Source organism: Corapipo altera, unplaced genomic scaffold (genome assembly GCF_003945725.1).
Source record: "Corapipo altera isolate COAL_440 unplaced genomic scaffold, ASM394572v1 46, whole genome shotgun sequence".
Classification (NCBI taxonomy): domain Eukaryota; kingdom Metazoa; phylum Chordata; class Aves; order Passeriformes; family Pipridae; genus Corapipo; species Corapipo altera.
Window position 1 is genome coordinate 2,790,406 of NW_020884883.1, and position 18,224 is coordinate 2,808,629.

The window sequence follows — 18,224 nt, forward strand, 5'->3', positions numbered from 1 at the left end:
CTGACTTCCATGTGAGCTGGTCTCTTAAAGAGAGCTGAGACATAGCTGAGTAATGATCTGTTTTTTCAGAGGCATTGACTAGGAGTAGTGAACATTTATGTTTAGTAGCCCTGCATTCAGTCTGGGCCGAGGAGTAGCAGGTCCTTCTCCATCCCAGCAGCTGGCCACCTTCAGCACCTTTTTCATATGTATTTCTTCTTGTTTCCTGAAGCATACCCTTCCCACTCCCTGGATCTTCTCTTGTTCCTCTTCTACAGACTTGCTGCCATCCTTCCTCAGTATGAGCTAGATTTCTTCCTCAATAAGTTTTTGCATCCTGGGCACTAGACAAGAAAGAATAAAAGTTCCCTAGAGATATTCTCTGGCTTCCAGTTAACAGTATCTTCTCAATTCCTTAGTATCAGTTCCTTCCCAGACTCTTCAAAGCTGGAAGAAACAAGTAGAGGAAAAATCCTTATCTCCCATCCTGTCCTGTCCTGGGTCCTGCTGTTCCTTGAAGCTCCAAAAATCCCTCCAGCTTGAGCTGCCCATGCAAAAATGGCTTCTGTTTTGGTTTCTACACATGGCTCATGCAGAGCTGAGCTTTACTCCAGACATACTATGGAGTTCCTTAGTGCTGTGGTGCTGGTGAAACAAGTATAACTTTTTTTTTTTTTTTTAAATACAAACAAATTGCATTTTATTCCTAGTCCCACTTTTTAGAAATGAATTCTTTTGCCTACAAATGCCCTGCCAGATAATTTCACCACATCCTGACCGATGGCATGGAAAATTTAAATTGAATTGCATTAATGACAAGCACTGTTGCAAAGGAATTTATTATCTACATACACGTGTGGATGTCTCTGTGAACACAGATGCCAGCCCGATGTGTATAGTTGTTATAGCAGATGAAGCCAAATGGAGGAAATGAAATAAAAGTTCTCTGAACAGCACAAACATGGTGCAAGGAAATATTTGCAGAACTATATGACAACATGAAATCCTCAAGCTCTCTGAAAAAGAGTGAATCAACACAATTGAAGAAAATTCTTGAATTTGGTGCTTTTTTATAACACCAACTGCTGATATATTGGTTTGATGACTTTTTTTTTTTTTGTAAGCTCTGTCTACAAAAAACATAGATTTCTTTATTTCAGCAGCAAAACCTGATGGTTCAGATGTACCAGCACACTCCCAAATGTAGTTTCCTTCTTATATTTTACAGGAGCCATAGTTCCTGTTGCACATGCCCTGCAGGTGCAGTTGTTTCTAATTATGTGGTGTAATGTATTTTGTTGACAGGCAATGGATGCTCAGCCTCAGAGGTTATGAAGACCTGAATTTTTTCCTCTGCACTGCTGCAATGTGCTGACAACATCTGGAACAAAACCCCTGTGGCAGAGGGACAAACCTGGGGCCAAAGTATTCTTTGCTGAGAAGAAGCAGGGACTGAAAATAGATCAATGACTCCACAGTCTGATCACACTTTGCCTTTGAGAAAGCATTTCCACCCTAACCTATGCAGACACACTTCAGAGCCCATTATTCCCAAATATATCTGTTTGCTGTGATGGGAAGCCGTGACTCCAGCAAGGGAAATGTGTTACTGTGAATGAAGTCTGTTCAGGAATTTGCTAACACTTTCGGGGAAAATGTGCTCAGATACAGCAATGGGTGGCAGTATAAACTTCTGAAATGCTGAGAGCTGTGTTCAGAAGTGCTGACTGCGCCTGTTGGACACAGCAGCTGCGCTTTGCCTGTGCCAGCAGCCCCCAGCCCAGCTGCACCACAGGGTGCAACATGAGGGTGCAGCAACTCTGCTGCACACTGCCTGCCTTTGGAAAGACATCTAGGAGGGCAGGCTGTGAAGGAGATGTGATTTATGCCTCTCATTCCTCACACTTTCCAGACTAGCAAAATGGGACTGCTAAATGCTTCTTCTGTCCCATTTGACACAGCCAAAAAGAAATGAAAAATTTAGCACCTCCCCAGACTGTCCCTCCAGACAGCTTTCAAAGGCATCCTTCAGTCTGTTTCTGTGTTTCCTTCTTGACATTTATACTGGTTTATTATACAGATTATACTGGTTTATTTAGCTAAATGTAAGAAATAGTTAGATTCCTTCCAGAATAAGGTAAAATGAATCAGGAAGGGTCAAAGGGGGTTTGATTTTAACCAGCAACAGAGAAGAAGGGAACTCCCAGGACCCTGGTAGGTGTCTACTTGTTTAGAGCAAAAGGAAATAACAGTTATACCTTTAGAGAGATTCAGAAAGGGGGCCACCATAGTGGTTTAAGCCCTGCTGGAAATTAAGCACCACGCAGCTACTCGCTTAACTCCCCTCTTCTCCTCCACTCCCATGGAATGGGGAGGAGAATCAAAATCAAACTTGTAGATTGAGATAAGAATAGTTTAATAATTAAAAATAGAGTAAAATACAGTACAATGGTAAATTATAACAATAGTGATAATAAAAAGGGAAAAACAAGTGATGCACAATGCAATTGCTCACCACCCACTCACTGATGCCAGACTCCCCTTCCTGAATCCAAACTGACCCCACTTCTGGGTAACTCCACCCAGTTTGTATACTGGACATGGCATTCTGTGGTGCAGAATATCCCTTCAGCCAGTTTGGCTCACCTGTCCTAGCTATGCTCTCTCTCAGTTTTGTTTGTGTACCTCCTCACTGGCAGAGCATGAGACAAGAAAAATGGATAAACACAACTTAGCAAGAAACCAAAACGTCAGTGTGTTAACAACACCATTCTCATTCTGAATCTAAAACACAGCACTGTAACAGCTACTGAGAAGAAATTAACTCTATCCTAGCTGAAACCAGGACAGGCACATTAGCAAAGAGAGTATGGTGGTGTGCTGGGGGTGAAAGCGCCATCAGCCCCTCTTATGCTTTCTGAAATCCACATCTCCCTGAGGTAATGTAAGTTAATGCAAGGAGAATTACAGCATGTTAGATACTATTTTGATCATAATCATGTTTCATTTTTAGCGACTGGAAATAATCTTGTGTGTGAAAAGCATCTATTGTTCACTCCTATCCATCTCTGACATCTCCCACCCACTTCCCCAGGAACAATTTTCCTCATATATTTTACCTTGCAAACTACCCCCTTTCATGGATTGACTCAACTTCTTCCTGAACTCGCCTAACCTTTTTCTTGGCAGATGAAAATACAACATCAGCCTCACCGGAAACCATTAGTCTTTGTCCAAAAGAAGTCAATGGTCCCAATGTAGCATTTGACATTGAACGTAACAGATCATCACAAAAGATTTTTACAGATATTTCACTTGTAGCGATAAAGACAAATACTTAGCAGCTCACAAGCCAGCAACTGTGTCTGTTTTCCAGGAAAGAAAAATTTGATCCCAGAAAGAAGCCAAGCAAGGGGCACAATCTGTTGCATCTCACAGGGTAAATGCCATCGAAGTGAAACATATCACAGATGGTAAATGTGCCCCAGAGGCTTCCTATGATAAGACTTTCAAGTGGCCATGAAGTGCTGCCGTCTGCTCCTCAGGTCCTCCTCTGCACAAACCCCCTCTTCTCCTCCTTCTCCTCTGACACAGTAAATTCCAGGGAGAACTTTGTAACCTCTGACTTACAATAGCATTTTTATTACACTTACATTACTTCGATATTTGGAGATGAGCAACGTGGGAAATATTACACACAGGGAACCTCCCCTCCACATGTGCTGTCACAGCTGGTACATGTGTGGCCTTAAATGACCCTTCTAACTGAATGGATAGAGATTCACATTTATTTCCTGGTATTATGCTTTTTTTCCTTCTTTGGTCAGTATGTTCAGAATGTGAAAAGTGATGAAGTGTTACAGCTTCTCGCTAATTATTTCAAATGAGGACACTCTTGAAAAATTTGTTTATTCCATGTCACATTAGATAAGTCAACAATAAAATGTGTTTTGGAAACATTTGGGAGGGTGGAGTAAATCTGAGTGGAGGAATAAAAGATCTTGAATTTGTTATAGACCAGTTTGTCTGAAAACAATACAACCACCTGTCCTAATTAAGGCTAGAAGGTGTCAAATTGAATTAGCTTGTCTCATGCAGAGTCTGTTTGCTTTCTGGCACAATGTACATGTGTGTATTTGATTTGGGATCTGGCTGTAGAAACAGATATGTATTGTGAATTAACTCAAAAATGCTTTTTCACTGCTAAGTAAAATTATGAATCAGCTAAAGCAATAATGTATTCCTAATAAGCAAAGAATAAAGAATATAGCATTTACATTTCTTTTGGTCTATAGGTTTTCTCTTTCCTACGCCCTATTCTCCTCATACTTCTTTTCAGCTTCCTCTTTTTTAGACAACCAAATGGTTTTATCTGGATACAGACATGCACAAACCAAACTGAATATGAATTCTGGCCTTTTAAAAAAAAAAGTAAATGTATATAAAATTTACAGTTACTCCTCTTTTATTTCAGTATGGATAAATATATACATACATATTATATATACACATATGCATATGTATATATATACATACACACATACAAAGCCACATAAACTCATACAAATATATAAATATAAACATTCATAAAATTCTGAATACCAGCTTTTCTTAAGATGTTGTCAGTGCTTCATAAATTTATAAATATTTTACAAAATTCACTTTGACATATTTAAACCCCAAAGCATAACATTCATCTGCTTCCCTTACTGTTCACTCATGATTTATTTCCTATCTGGCAAAACTGATTAATCACCTCTATTATGATTGGGTTTATGTCACTTTTTAATACACTGAATCCTTGATTTTTACCAAAGCTAATTTCCTTTTAAGATTTGTCTGAAGCAGTCTATTATAATATACTCCTCCAGGATCTGCATTTAAATTGATTTGTCATTATTTTCCATTCCATTGACCTAAGCCCTGTCCTCCTCAAATATATTAGTGCCAAGCTCTGCAGCGAATGTGATGAGGCTCAGTTGCAAGGAGGAAACCAGCTGTGGCAATGATTGGTGCACAGCCCTTCTGACAAGCTCCTCTGTGTTTCTGATAGCTCACACCTATGCAGGTGAGTTAGTGTGGGTCACACAGAATACATAAGCCACCTAACAAACAGAAAGACTTTGTAAGAGATTTTGTCTGAGCAGGTTAATATTGTCTATGCCTGGTCAGGATCTGGGCTTCCATTCAATGGTGAAGGCTGAGGTGATATTACTCCTCATGTGGACCAGAAACTTCCTTTAGATTTTTTCCTTTAACTGCAACACCTCAAGCAGCCCAATGCCTGCTGCTAATAAAAAGGGATATGAACCTAACACTGAGGAAAGAACATTGCTGATTCAGCCAGTATCACCAATTCTCTGCAATTCCCTTATTTAGTATTACGGCCTTTTATTCAAGAACAGCCAAGTTTCATTCCTTTTTGAGCTGACAAACCCATAACACACAGGAGAAGAAGAGGAGATTCAGCCATGATCCTGAGCACTCACCTCCCCAAGTGCTGAGGCCAGCCAAGGCACTTTCCTCTCAAATCCACCTGCCTGGTCAGCTTCTCCTTCTGGGAAGAGCTGAGGAACATCTCACTGAGCAGCACTTGCAGCTTTGCCAGGTGAATGCCTCTTTTACACTCATAAATGGCCAGTTGCTTATAAATAGGATTGTATGTCAAGTAAGATGAAAGTAGTGGTGGTCTAGGCACATCCCTTTCAGAGCATGTGTGCAGCCAGGATGCTGGATGGTGGTTCCTGTGACTCTCCAGGGAGCACTGACGTGCAGATCACAGCTGCAAGGCTGCATAGGGCATGTTTGCTACCTTGTCCTTGAGCTAAACAGTTTTTTACCAGGATTCACTACCCTTATCCAAACAAACAAAGAAAAGTTAGACTTTTATGCTTATGATGACAATAACCTCCTTCCAGGGACTGGGGAATCAATTTCATTAATAGCTCACAACAACTTCTTTGTATTGAAACAAGTCAGTCTTTTGTTGATTCATTTTCTGAACTCTGTTCACTTAGCTCACTCTTTCTAATATTTTGTAATCCTTGTTGGTTTCTTCTGAATTTTCTCCACTGCTTCTCAGTTCCTCTCAATTAGGATTTAATTGTCTAACCAAAACCTTAACAGTATTGAACAGAGTGAAACAAGAACCTCTCTGTAGCCTACAGATGTCCCTACATCCCTGGCATCTGACTTGCCACTTTCTCAGTGGCATGACTCAGTACTCAGTCATTCAGTGTAAGTTTTACGTATTCTGAAATGCTTCTCCCTCTCTCGCTTGTTAACATTTTGTGTTTGAGTGTTTGTCTGAGATTCAGAGGGTAATTTCTGCCATCTCAGACAGGATGTGGGTGGAAGTGGCTAAGTTGAAGACAGCGAGATTCAGAGAGTCTGAATCCTGCCATTGCCCAAACATGACAGTCTGGTTCCTAAACAAGAAGACAAGCACACAAAAAGCATCCTGGCCTGTGCCCCAGCCCTGATGTTGTTCATACCTTGGACAGAGACAAACACTATCTCCACCCAGTGGTTCAACTTGTTGGAAGTCCTTAGACACTTGACGTAGAGCAAAATGCAGTGGTCATGGAGATTTCTACTGAGCAGCCTGGATGGAGGAGAATGAGCCATACCTCAGATACACAAGTTTGATTTTTATAGATCGGATGCCTTCTTCCTTCTATGGGTAATCTGTTTTATCTTGGCTTGCAATGTCAAGTCCAATAATGTGTGTGTGTGCCACAATTTAGGATTGCATATACATGGATGATTACACAGCACAATAATCTGTTAAGCCACACTAATTTAATGATATGCTAATACATTCACTATTAGATTTCCCCTTTTCTTAAGAGAATGTGATTAAGCATGTGTTGATTTAGCATCAAGTTGACTCTCCTTTAGCTTATGATCAACCATAGACCACATTTTCTTTGCTTTACTTTTTCTCAAAGGGATAGTCTGTCACACCTGAGCTTGATCTCATCTTTCAGTATAGCATTTTTCATTTTTTATTCACTGAATTACATCACATTGAATTTAGAAAGTGTGTCCAGTTTTTTGGGGATCACTGTGAATTTTGATCATATCCTCTACGGAAGCTGTAACCGCTCCCAAGTTGATGAATATTATATTTTTTAGTAAACATCAAAGTTATCAATGAAATTTCTGACTAGTACTGAGAGCAGGTTAGATTTTTCTAAGATTGTCCCTTTCTCTCACACTTCAAAAGGCTTTTGGATTTCACAACGGGTTAAGGATATATGTATATTAAAAATAATATTTTCAGCTGCATCAGTTTTAATTTTACAACAATTTTATTTAGAAAATATTTTCCTAGTTTTAAATAAAAATTTTACACTGGAACTGTATCAAAGACCTTAATGAAGATCTATCACAGCTTACTGTTTTTACCTAATTCCTTAGATAAAAACATCCTCTTAGAGAAGAAAATTAAATTGACTGTCATGATAGGATGTTGGCAAACCTCTGTTGACTAATTTTTATCACAGCATTATCCCCTAGCTACTTATAAATTGCTTGTTTAAAAATTCACAACAGAATCTGTCCAGGGATTGTGGTAGGGCTGCAGTAGGTTATGTAAGGTACTTGTCTACATTTCAAAATTTTTACACTTCAGCTGTGCTGCTACAGTTAAAACAATAACAACCTTCCACAAACCCACTATCAGTGTCCATGTAGTTCAACTGGAATAAATATGCTAATTCCAGAGCTTGTATTCTGCACCTGATTATTTGGTTCAGCAACTGAAATAAAATATGTCACGTCTATGCTCCAACTTTACTTGACCTTACTAGTTCATTGGCGGTGCCTGTCCTTATTTATATGGGTATGCCTATAATTCTAAGGCTGACATGCAACCATCTGTGAAGCTGTTGTACAAGAGACAGCTTGCTTGTTAGTTCTGAGATCCTTTCCAGATTGCAGGAAGGATCACCCTATTTTAGGAAACTCATGGAGGCTAAGAGAGGATAAAAGGTTATTGAAATTTTGCCTGGAAGTGATCAAGACTTTTGTTCAAATATAACAGTACAGAACTGCAATGAGTGATGCTCTATGTCATAACATCTAGTGTTAGGAGACAGACAAAAACAAGCACTAAGTTGCTCTAATGACCCTAAATTTCATTCTCATTAGAACTGCTGACATAAAGCTGAAAAATTTTGATCCTTCCACAACAGGTATTAAAGATGAAAATTCCTTCATAGAAGCAATGAGCCAGCAGAGTACTGAATGTTGAATTTTGTTGGTCTTACTGCCAAGACCTTTCCCAACCTAGCATCATTCATTAAATAAGAAGATGTCAGCTTCCACCTCCAGTTGACTCAGGATGCCAAAATTCACCATCTCTGTGTTAAATTTTCAAACAAACATCTTTCTTGGATTCACTGCCTTCATGGGAAGACATCCCTGAGAGTATCTTCCAACCTACTTCATTATCATCTCTTTTTCTGATGTCTGTAAAACAAATGACAACTGATGGGATGCTGAGATGCTGCTCTTCATTTTAATTAATAGCATCTCACTTTTTCCATCAGTTTGTCTCCTGTGTCTGCCTATCTGTTGTTTCTTACCTATTGGCTGGGTTGTAAACTCTTTGTGTTAAGGGAAATATATTCATGTTGTAAATGCACAATGTTGTCTTGGTCCACAGCTAGAGCTTATAAGTGTTACAATAGTATATATAATAAATGAGCAGTAAAAATCTAATGATTCAAGTAGTTAAGCTCTTTTGTATGCCAAACAAATTCATATTTGTCATAGTATTTCTGGTACCTCCTTTGTTTAGATTCAAGGACTCCACACATCTTTGTTTCATGCCTACCATGACTTTTTCCTAATCAAGAAATGTGGCAAAGTATTGATCAAATTTTCTGCTGAGTTGCTAAAGCCATTCCCAGAAGGAGACTTGTCTGCCCTGGAAGGAGCTGAAAAAAATGAAGGAGGATAGAAGTTCTTTTTGGCTATTCTGTTGCAAACAGTAAAAACACACAGAGAGATGCTCCAGGATTCACCTTGTCAAAACAAATCCATTCAGTTACTTCTGCTCACTAATGACTGTTTACAAATAATTCAGTTTTGGGTGTTTTAGAAGGAAAAGAGACTATTATTCTTTCTTTTAATAACACATAATGGTCTGATTCAAAAGCAGTACATGATATTCTATACCTATAGTATTGATGACTATAAATCAAAAGTCATCAATAGCATTGCATAGCTGATTCTGTTATTTGCCATTTCCTTCAGATTTTATGCGTTTTCCTTTGAATTCAGCTAAAATCCTATAAAAGTTATTTTTTAAAAAATTAATTTCCTCACACTCCAAAGGCTACAAGTCTAGAGTAATAATTTAGTGTTGTCTACAAATTGTCTGATTGGAAATGTTATATTTTAACTAATGCAAAATTTAAAATGTAATAAAGAGTATACTCTATTTTTTCTCAAAAAATTTAATTGCAGAATTATTTACAGGAGATGAACATAAACAATACATAAACCAATTGAAAGAGGCAGCTTCATAAAAGAGCCATGGGGCAAAATAGTGAAGCACATTTTCTTACAATCAGCTGGAGGTGAGTATAGAACCATGAAAAAAGAATAACTCAATAATAAAACAATTTTCAAATATGTCTTCAAAGTAACAACATTCTGGTAAAGAAGATATTACTGAGAAGCGAGAAATTATTGTAGCAATGAAACAACATACTGTACATTCAATTTAGGTATCCTGCATGCTACTAAATAGAATTTATCAAAAGAACCATAAAAGCATGAGAAAGAGAATTACATAAAATAGTTTAATTCTAGTGAAGTGTAGCTTTATACAGATGGTGAATATTTGGCACTCAGTTCATCCTCATTGTTGATACGATTTCTTATGTATATATATATTTATATATATTTATATATACTTTTAATGATAACTAAACAGCTAGTTTCCTGGTTCTAACATTCCTTGAAATTCTATAGGAGGCATTTAATTTAGTCCTTAGGCCACACTTGATTATTTTGGCATGTCACATGGTAAATGAAAGTATGAGTTTTGTCTCTGTACAGAAAATCCTGCACAGCCATAGTGGCTTTTCTTCAGGAAAGAACAGTTTTAGAGCATATAAGCCAGGCTACTTGAAAGGGAATTTTTCTTCGGTCAGGAAATTAATATATAAATTAAACTAAACATTACATACATGCTGAGCCCTTTTAACACAAGATGGCCATACTGTTAAACCTCCAAAGGGGTAAATCAAAGCATGGATATGAGCATGTGGATTCCATGGGTAATTATAAACAAAGCTAGCATTTCTAGCAGGACTGCCTGCAGACACTTGAACCTACTACCGAACCCTCTGCTTGATTGCAATCTACGTGAAAGGAAGAACGAGATAGTGCAAAGAAATGATGCACCCACTAGCTCAACTGATGAGTCCTTCCTACCTCAGCAGGTCTTGCTGAGTCAGATATTGATCCAAATTATACTGATTCAGATCTGACATTTCTTTCGGGTTTCAGTTTCTTAGCTTTGATTCTAATACAACTGGGAACAGAACTTATCCCTAAGCTCTGCAATAATTCGTCTCACAAATAAGAAATTTGTATGACAGTTGAGCTTTAGGAATGGGAAATGAAAGAATGGCAAAGGAAGGAGAAGAAAATTCCTCACTAACAGGCTGTGTTGGTAAATAATGACCATATATCCAAATAAGCCTCCCCCTCATTTAAGCTTAGGTGAAAATATTTGTGGTTTTGTACCTAGAGAAGTAAAAAATCCTGTCCAACAAAACCAACCTAGAAAAATAACAATTTGGCCTTTATAAAATATAGAATTAAACTGCCAACTGATAAAACTGTTATGTGTTTGCTCAGTCAAAAAGCAAGCCGTGTAGACCTACTAATTTACTTTATCTATGATCTGACTTCAAAAGTCCAGTTCTTTTTCAGTAATGAAGGATAATGGGAGAAAAGCTGAGTGTGGAAAGGTGGATCTGTGAACATGAAGTCTTGTTCTGCAATCATCTTTTAAGAAATGTGATATGCATTTAATGAGAAGACATCTGGAATACATTTTTTTGATATAAAATCATAGAATCATTTATGTTGGAAAAGTCATTCAGTTATGAATGACATGGCCTCTTGCAGCTATTGGAATTTTATTTCATTAAGAGGAGCTAAATCAGCCTAAATATGCTGGCCAAATTTTCTTTTGGGCAATGTTCCATCTCAATTTTGGTTTTATACTTGCTGTCCTGAACAGCCTATTATGTAGTTAAACAGCTACAATATTACGCCATTGAGGTAGCTGCATTTCAGAGATAAATTAAGCAATTGTATGGATGCAGAGGGCTTAATTCCTGACAGGACTCTGTGAGTGCATATGAGTATGCCATAAAACAGCTGTTCCCAAAAAATCGTCCCTGGAGCTGAACATGGTGAATAGTTGCTGATTGGCTGTGGGGCTGCAGTAGGCAGGGAACCTGCCATGGCCATCAGTGTTGAGGATGAGCTGCAAGAAAGTGATACAATCTACAGGAACATTCCTGGGTCCAGCTGTCTGGGACCATGGCAATGAAAATTTTTTATATATATAGACATATGTATATGTTCTCTTTCTGTTCTGTGCAGTATGAAATGGTGGCTTCTCCTCTGCTGATCCTATCCATGCAGAGAGAGGTGTCCCCATTGCTCTGCCATATAAAGAACCCTTAGGGTTAGAGCTGAGTCTCATTAAAGAGCGGTTGCCCAGACCAAAGCACAATTATCATGCCTAAGTCCTGTGCCCCACATCATCCCTCATGTTAGCTGGGCTGGAGGGCAGACCCAGGGAGAGAACAGGGCTCTTGGGGAAGGCTGCTTTTGAAGCATGTACCCCAGATGGATCTCTCCTGCTCTCCTGCTAAGAAAGCGGGGGAAAATGCACTTGTGAGGGGAGACTTGCCAAGACTGCTGACCAAGAGGGCTCAGTTGCAGGCGCCATCAGCTCCTGAGCCTGGTGCGGACCAGGGGTCTCCTCCCAGGGAGCTCCTCCACTGCAGGGACCTCACTGCCATCATCATGAACAGAAAAAGCAGTGATTGTTCTGGAAGGTTAATTTGGTGCTCATCACTCCCTTCCTACTCCCCAGAGAGATGGTATGAGGACTGCCCTCATTTCTGCTTTGCTCAGGTCTTCCTCTCAGTTCAGCTAGTCTTTGCTTCTCCTTCAACACAGGCTCAGATTGTGAGGGTCCTCCCTGGTGCTGGAAGGGTGCTGTGGAAGGGAACTCCCCAGCAGCATGGGAACAGGTGGGAGAGCCCCCAGCATCCCGCCATGCTGGGTTACCTGCCCCGGCTGCAGCCCAACTTGGAGTTTGTGTGTTGGCTAGTAAAGTGCTTGGAGATCCTTCTGGATGAAAGGCACTGTATAAATGCGGGTGTCAACCTGTCATACACCAGGAAGCACCTCTCTAGACACATGTGCTGCTATTCCTCACCTTAAATGTGGGTGTTATCCCTACATCATAAGATGCTCTAGGAACAGTAATGGGAGTAACATTGCTTCACAATTACATCTCTAATGCTGAGGCTTCTGTTTCACAGCTTGACACCTGGAGCTACCAAACCAGCTTCAGAGCTGAAATTGAAAGCACAAACCAACCCTTGATGGGTGAGCCCCCAGTGTGCCCCCTGCCCCTGGTGCCATTGCTGAGATGCTGAGGAGGACATCAAACCCACCGACTGCACAGGGCAGGCTCAAGGCTTTGAACGCAAAAGGCTGAGCTGGGCTGATCTGGAGGCACATTGCTCTAGGAGAGGGGGCCAGAGTGGACTTGCATGGAGAGGGCCTGGGACAGAGTGGTAGTGTTACCTGAGGTGCCATGGGACCAGGAGACTCTCAAGGGCACCGCTCCTGCAGGGCACAAAGAGGCTGCGGGTCACGTAGGGCACATCACGTGTGGCACCATCATGTAGCAGTTACTCCTTTTCCTAACTAAACCTCCCAATGACCAAACAGTCCTTCACTTTATACTAGATGGAGTGCTGAAGAAGTAGAGTACTAATTTACTGATACAGCAGGACATGGCATTATTTCGAAACAAATAATTTCCATTATATGAAATGTATCTTATGTTTATCTATCCATATATATGAAATCCACACACTTTCCTATGCACACTTTAATTCCTTCCTGATTGATCTCAAATCTAACATAGTGTCAAGGTTTAAGTATGAATTAAAATATCATTTTTTGGTATTAAACTGTACAACATTTTTAGTCTTAGCATTCTGCCAAAGGCCATTCTAATCAGGTTGATATAAAATAATAAAATACTTCATAATGTACTGCACCAAATTGCAAAGAATTTAAAATCTAAAAAGATATACAAAGCAAAAATAAGTATGGCAAATATCAACAATTTTACCAGTCAGGACTTTTTCTTTATTTAAATTTTCTGAATTTTGTTTATTATACTTGTGTTTTACAGGCAATGACTAAATGAACAGGGACATTCTATAATTTTAATGGGTTAAAATAAATATTAGTCCAATTAATATTTAATTAAACATTAGACTATTTTGCTGTATCCAGCTGTTTTGTGTGGGTCTACACCATGAACTCAAAGCAGAAAGTATTCCAGTTCCTATCTTTCTGTTTATTTATGTTCCTCCTATGTTGTTTTTGTAACTGAATTTTACTTTTATGATGTGGGATCAGATTAAAATTGTTCTGGTTAAATGTTTATTATGATGCTACATGCAGTGTTTCTCATGTCATATAGTGAAGCAATCTGACTTTGATTTATTTGCAACACAAGTATGATAAGCATAATGTTATTTTTCTAAACTAACCAGATGTACAGTATGTAAATACAAATGGCTTATTTGCCTTAAATGATATAATTTTACCACAACAATAAGTTAATATATTGCACTTCAAAATGTAATGTGCACAGATAACATATTATCAGATTTTTCAGTAGGCATCTAGTTTCCTTTTGATTCTTTATGGTTGCTGTTTTTTGGGGGTTTTTTGCTTGTTTGTTTGGTTTTTTAATAATTTTTTTCTGACCAAGGTCTAACAAACAGCAATCATAGATTTCTAAATCTTCCATTGAACATTTTCTTTTAAAGGCATGGGAAATGTAAAACACAGAATGCTCCAAGTCTGCATCATTAGGCCAGCTGGGATCTCAGCTTATCTGCAATCTCTTGGGTTTACAATTTATCTTCATGAAGTCTGATTACTAGCAGGATCAGGTACAGCTTGTCTTAATCGAATGACCTGTTGCTGCAGGTGGGAGGGTTCAAGCGAGTAAGGCAAATGGGATTTCTCCTCAAAGTGTACAGGAAAATTAGATAAAACATATCAGCTGTCATATATATATATATTTGTACAGGTGTGTGTGTTTCTCTTTTAAATTTCTTCAGTCTAGGAAAGACACTGACTTTGGTTTTGTGTGGATATTTCCAATTAGCAGCTCCACTTTAGGATATTAATTTTCAAGACTAAAGATGCCAGTGTCTGCATGTACTTTTGTATTTAAAATAGTACAATAACTATAGAAAGTAGCATCAATATTGTACACTACCTAGGATTCAGCTCTTTCCATACTAGAAAATGCCTTGAAAATGTAAGGGAAGGGAAATATAATGTTTTCATGTATAGAAGAATATTTCAGGGATTTATTCTTTTTTTTTTCCTTTTTTTTTTTTTTTTTTTGCATTCTTGAAGGATATACATTCGTCTTGGTTTTTGCTTCCAAATATAATTTAAGGCTATTTGGTAAAGTATACACCAGATATCAGGCTCAATTTACAGTTTCTTCTCAAAGAAACTTCTCAAAACTTCATCTCTAAAGATTCGTATCTTGAAGCCAAGCATGCTTTATCATCTGTGCTCCAAAGACAGAAGTCATGCTTAATAACATACACTGTAGGAAAAAGAGAAGGAAAAAGAAAAAAGCAAACCAAAGAAAACAGATTTGAAGCAATGTCAGATCTGCATAACCTACAATACTTCATGTTTTCAGTCATCCATCAGGCTGCAGGGTATGTGGGATTCGTATTTAAAGTGCTCATCAGGTGAAGAACCAAAGTGCTCAAGTATAATTAAATAGTTGTTCTGCCTATGGCTAAATGCATTGCATTTGTTAAAGCAGGTAAACAGGGAATGCGGTAGCTGGGGCTGTTTGTCTCACTGGGTTCACACTGTTTTGACCTAAAGTTGTGTTCAGTAGGATTCAAACCTTGGAACTGGGGGCTGCAGGTTACTCATCTTATTGCGTCTTCACCTGAAGACTTTTAAGTGCTGGATTGCTCAGTTGGCTCTGGAAGGTAGGTGAAGTGGAATAATTCTGTCTTAATTTGTTTTAAATTAAAGCCTCTTGACTGTGGAAGTTGCCACTTCTCTCCTGACAATGTGAGGCTTGAAAATATATTATTTTCCTTATATTTCCTGGCTAGAAATCGCTTATCTCTTGAGTCATGTTTTTTTTCTATGTCTGAAGCAAGCAAGAAGTTTATTCTTGCCATAAATGATACTGCATAGAAAAATAGTTCTAAAAAAAAAAATACAACTGTAAACCACAGTTCACCTTTACCTTAACATAACCATTTAAACTTATATATACTTACCACTCACATTCATATTTCTTAAACTGTTTACAACATCACAACTGGCATTTTAAACAAGCAAGATTTTCTGTTCTCAAGGATACCCTGGAAACTCAATTGTTATAACAATTTGAGAGTTTTAAATAGTACATGTAGCACGGCTCTTGAAATGAGAGGTTTATAAAATAAATGTTAACATGTAAAAGAACTGTTAAAAATGCAATGAGTGTTCCAAAGGAGCGAGTATAACTTTTTCTTTACACATCTTACTACAGAAGATCTAACTTTTTAAGGCTTCTGTTTTCCTTTCACCCATCACTCAAGTCCTCTTGCATTACAATTTTGCTTAGGTTTCAGAGTGTCGTTATGCTGCTAACAGCAAATGTTTCTTAGTGGACATTCCCACCACCATCAGACTTGTATGCTTCTTAGTTTCTGATGAACTTTGGAGTTTTAGTGGCTGGGTATCCCTGTTCATCTCCAGAAACTTGACATGAGATGAGACGCCTAATGTTATTTTGCAGTAACAAAGATGAAAAGAGTGGCAGAGCACATGGGTAAATATGTTAGCTGGGTTCTAGGAAAAGAAACTGGAGGTCAAAGAGATAAATGGGTTCTTTCTTTCCTGCTCTTTACATTTGTAGCACCTTCTACTTGGATTAGCTAATGCCTCTAGTGAATGGTGAGATGCACCCATTTATAGTTTGTAATTCTTATCCCTAATTATCACACATTTTATAAAAATATAAATAACAAAAAAGTAAGCTGGGTTCCATCTCAAGAGGTTTTTCTTGTTGTCCTCTGAGAATATATTGGATAAGTCAGGTCTTGACAAGCCCTATCCATTGTAGCTGATTGTAAGTCAGACAATACAAAAAGAAGTCATTCTTGCGGTGAGCTCAGCAAAGTCTGAGGAAATCAAAAGCATTCCACTGTGCTTATGGCACAAAGAACACAACAGCAAGGGCATATTTAGTGGAGAGAATGAGACAAAAATTACCAGGTAAGTGACAAACTGTACAAGCATTTTTTTTTAAAAAAGGAACTCTGCAGCATTCTGTCTTTAAAGCCGTGTTTGAGCCTCTGGGATATAGATCTCGATGCTGTCTGCACGTTCTGTGGCTGAATTCTGCCGGAAAGAGGCTGCTCGCTTGGCAGCCATCAGCCGTCTTCTAGCTTCTTGTCGCTGTCTGTCGGGTAGGTCCAGAGATTTTTCTCTTGTGATAGGGAATTTTCCTTTTGGGGGCTTCTTTGGTACAGGAGGAGGAATCTTTCTTTCTTCCTGCAATAGGGCATTAAAACCAAGGGTGAGCTGTATGCAGAAGGTACTTGTCAGCAGAGCATGCACATCAAAGACAAGAAATGCAAAATACTGATTACATACATCAAGCATGCTCAATTTGTGCTTGCCCATCAGCTGACTAATGGATTACATGAACAGCTATCCACACTAGGGACACTGACAAAACCCCTTTTGACAACCATTACACATTCTGCGGTCCTGTGCCTGAAAAAGGACTGCGCTTCCTTGTACTGTCCTTGCAGGTATCGGCACATGCAATCTGCATACCTCACTTTCATATGGATTTGTTTAATTTTAGCTGACACATTATTACACTCATTATAAACAGAAACACACACTGGCTCTCCAATAAGAATTCAGCGCATCTGTGTGGTCTGATCAAGTGAAAAGACTCTCTAAGATTAGCAGGACAGGATTTTTGATGAAATTAATCATACTGAGTTTAGCCTCAGCTGGATATGAGATAGCAGCTGTGTGTACATGTCTATTAGTTTAGTTTCCTCCATGAATTGCTAAATGGAAACATTCAAGCTCCAACTAGAGAGAGAACATAGGGCTAATTCTTCTGCTTGTCAGCCTAGACCATTTTAAAAAAATTATTCTGAAGAATTATCAAATTATAAAGTGAAAGTCAGTAGATTTTGTTACCAAAGTATCTGTAAATTTCCCTGCAGGAGTTAAATCGAGAATTGTTTTGAAGTATGAAATGGATATTTTACTCAATTTAGAGACTGTGAAATATCATATGAGGGCCTTAAAAAGATACTGTAGAATCAAGGAATTGTACAGTAGCTTAGATTAGAAGAGATGGATTTCTGGAGGTGATTTCATCCAATCCTTATTTAAAGCCCATTTGAAATTAGACGCAACTTCGAAGTTAAACCAGGTTTTTAATGTCATATTTAATACTGGACTACATAGCCCCAAAGATGGAGACTCCACAACTTCCCATGTTTATTTATGGTTATTGTGATTGATCTTTTTGCTATGTAATTTCTTAAAGTAATGGTAGTAGTACAGAGTATGGGCTGTTCCTTATGGAGAACACAGTTAATCTGATGCACAGCAGGATTCAAATAATGCGAAAATTGAACTGATACACCTATGGTTTACAGATTCTTCATTGCTTGGTCTTTAAAAAAAAAAAAAAAAATTCTGAATCTACTACCAAAATGCAGTAGCCAAGACTAAATAACTAAGGTCATTTAAAAACATAGTTCTATATTAAACAGGAACAGTGCAGCAGCCTAAGATGCTATTCCCCATGATAGCCAGCTCTTCCAGTCTTTATTTTCTCTATTTCCTGTTTTCAGCCAGGAACATAAGGGCTCCATTCC

At 38.4% G+C, this 18,224-nt stretch overlaps 1 protein-coding gene across 12 annotated transcripts in view; it reads right to left on the reverse strand.

The window, feature by feature from the left end:
* Positions 1-9,428: 9,428 nt before the first annotated feature.
* The window catches only part of DLGAP2 (DLG associated protein 2), a 399,013-nt gene continuing 390,217 nt past the window's right edge, over positions 9,429-18,224 (reverse strand). For 10 of the 12 annotated variants that reach the window (XM_027640965.1, XM_027640963.1, XM_027640964.1 and 7 more), the window contains one exon: positions 16,453-16,866. In XM_027640965.1, coding sequence (XP_027496766.1) covers positions 16,648-16,866 — 219 coding nt within the window. In that variant the 3' untranslated portion in view covers positions 16,453-16,647. Of the gene's footprint in view, positions 16,867-18,224 lie in introns of all 12 variants that reach the window. The other 2 variants (XM_027640961.1, XM_027640973.1) reach the window with 1 other exon arrangement.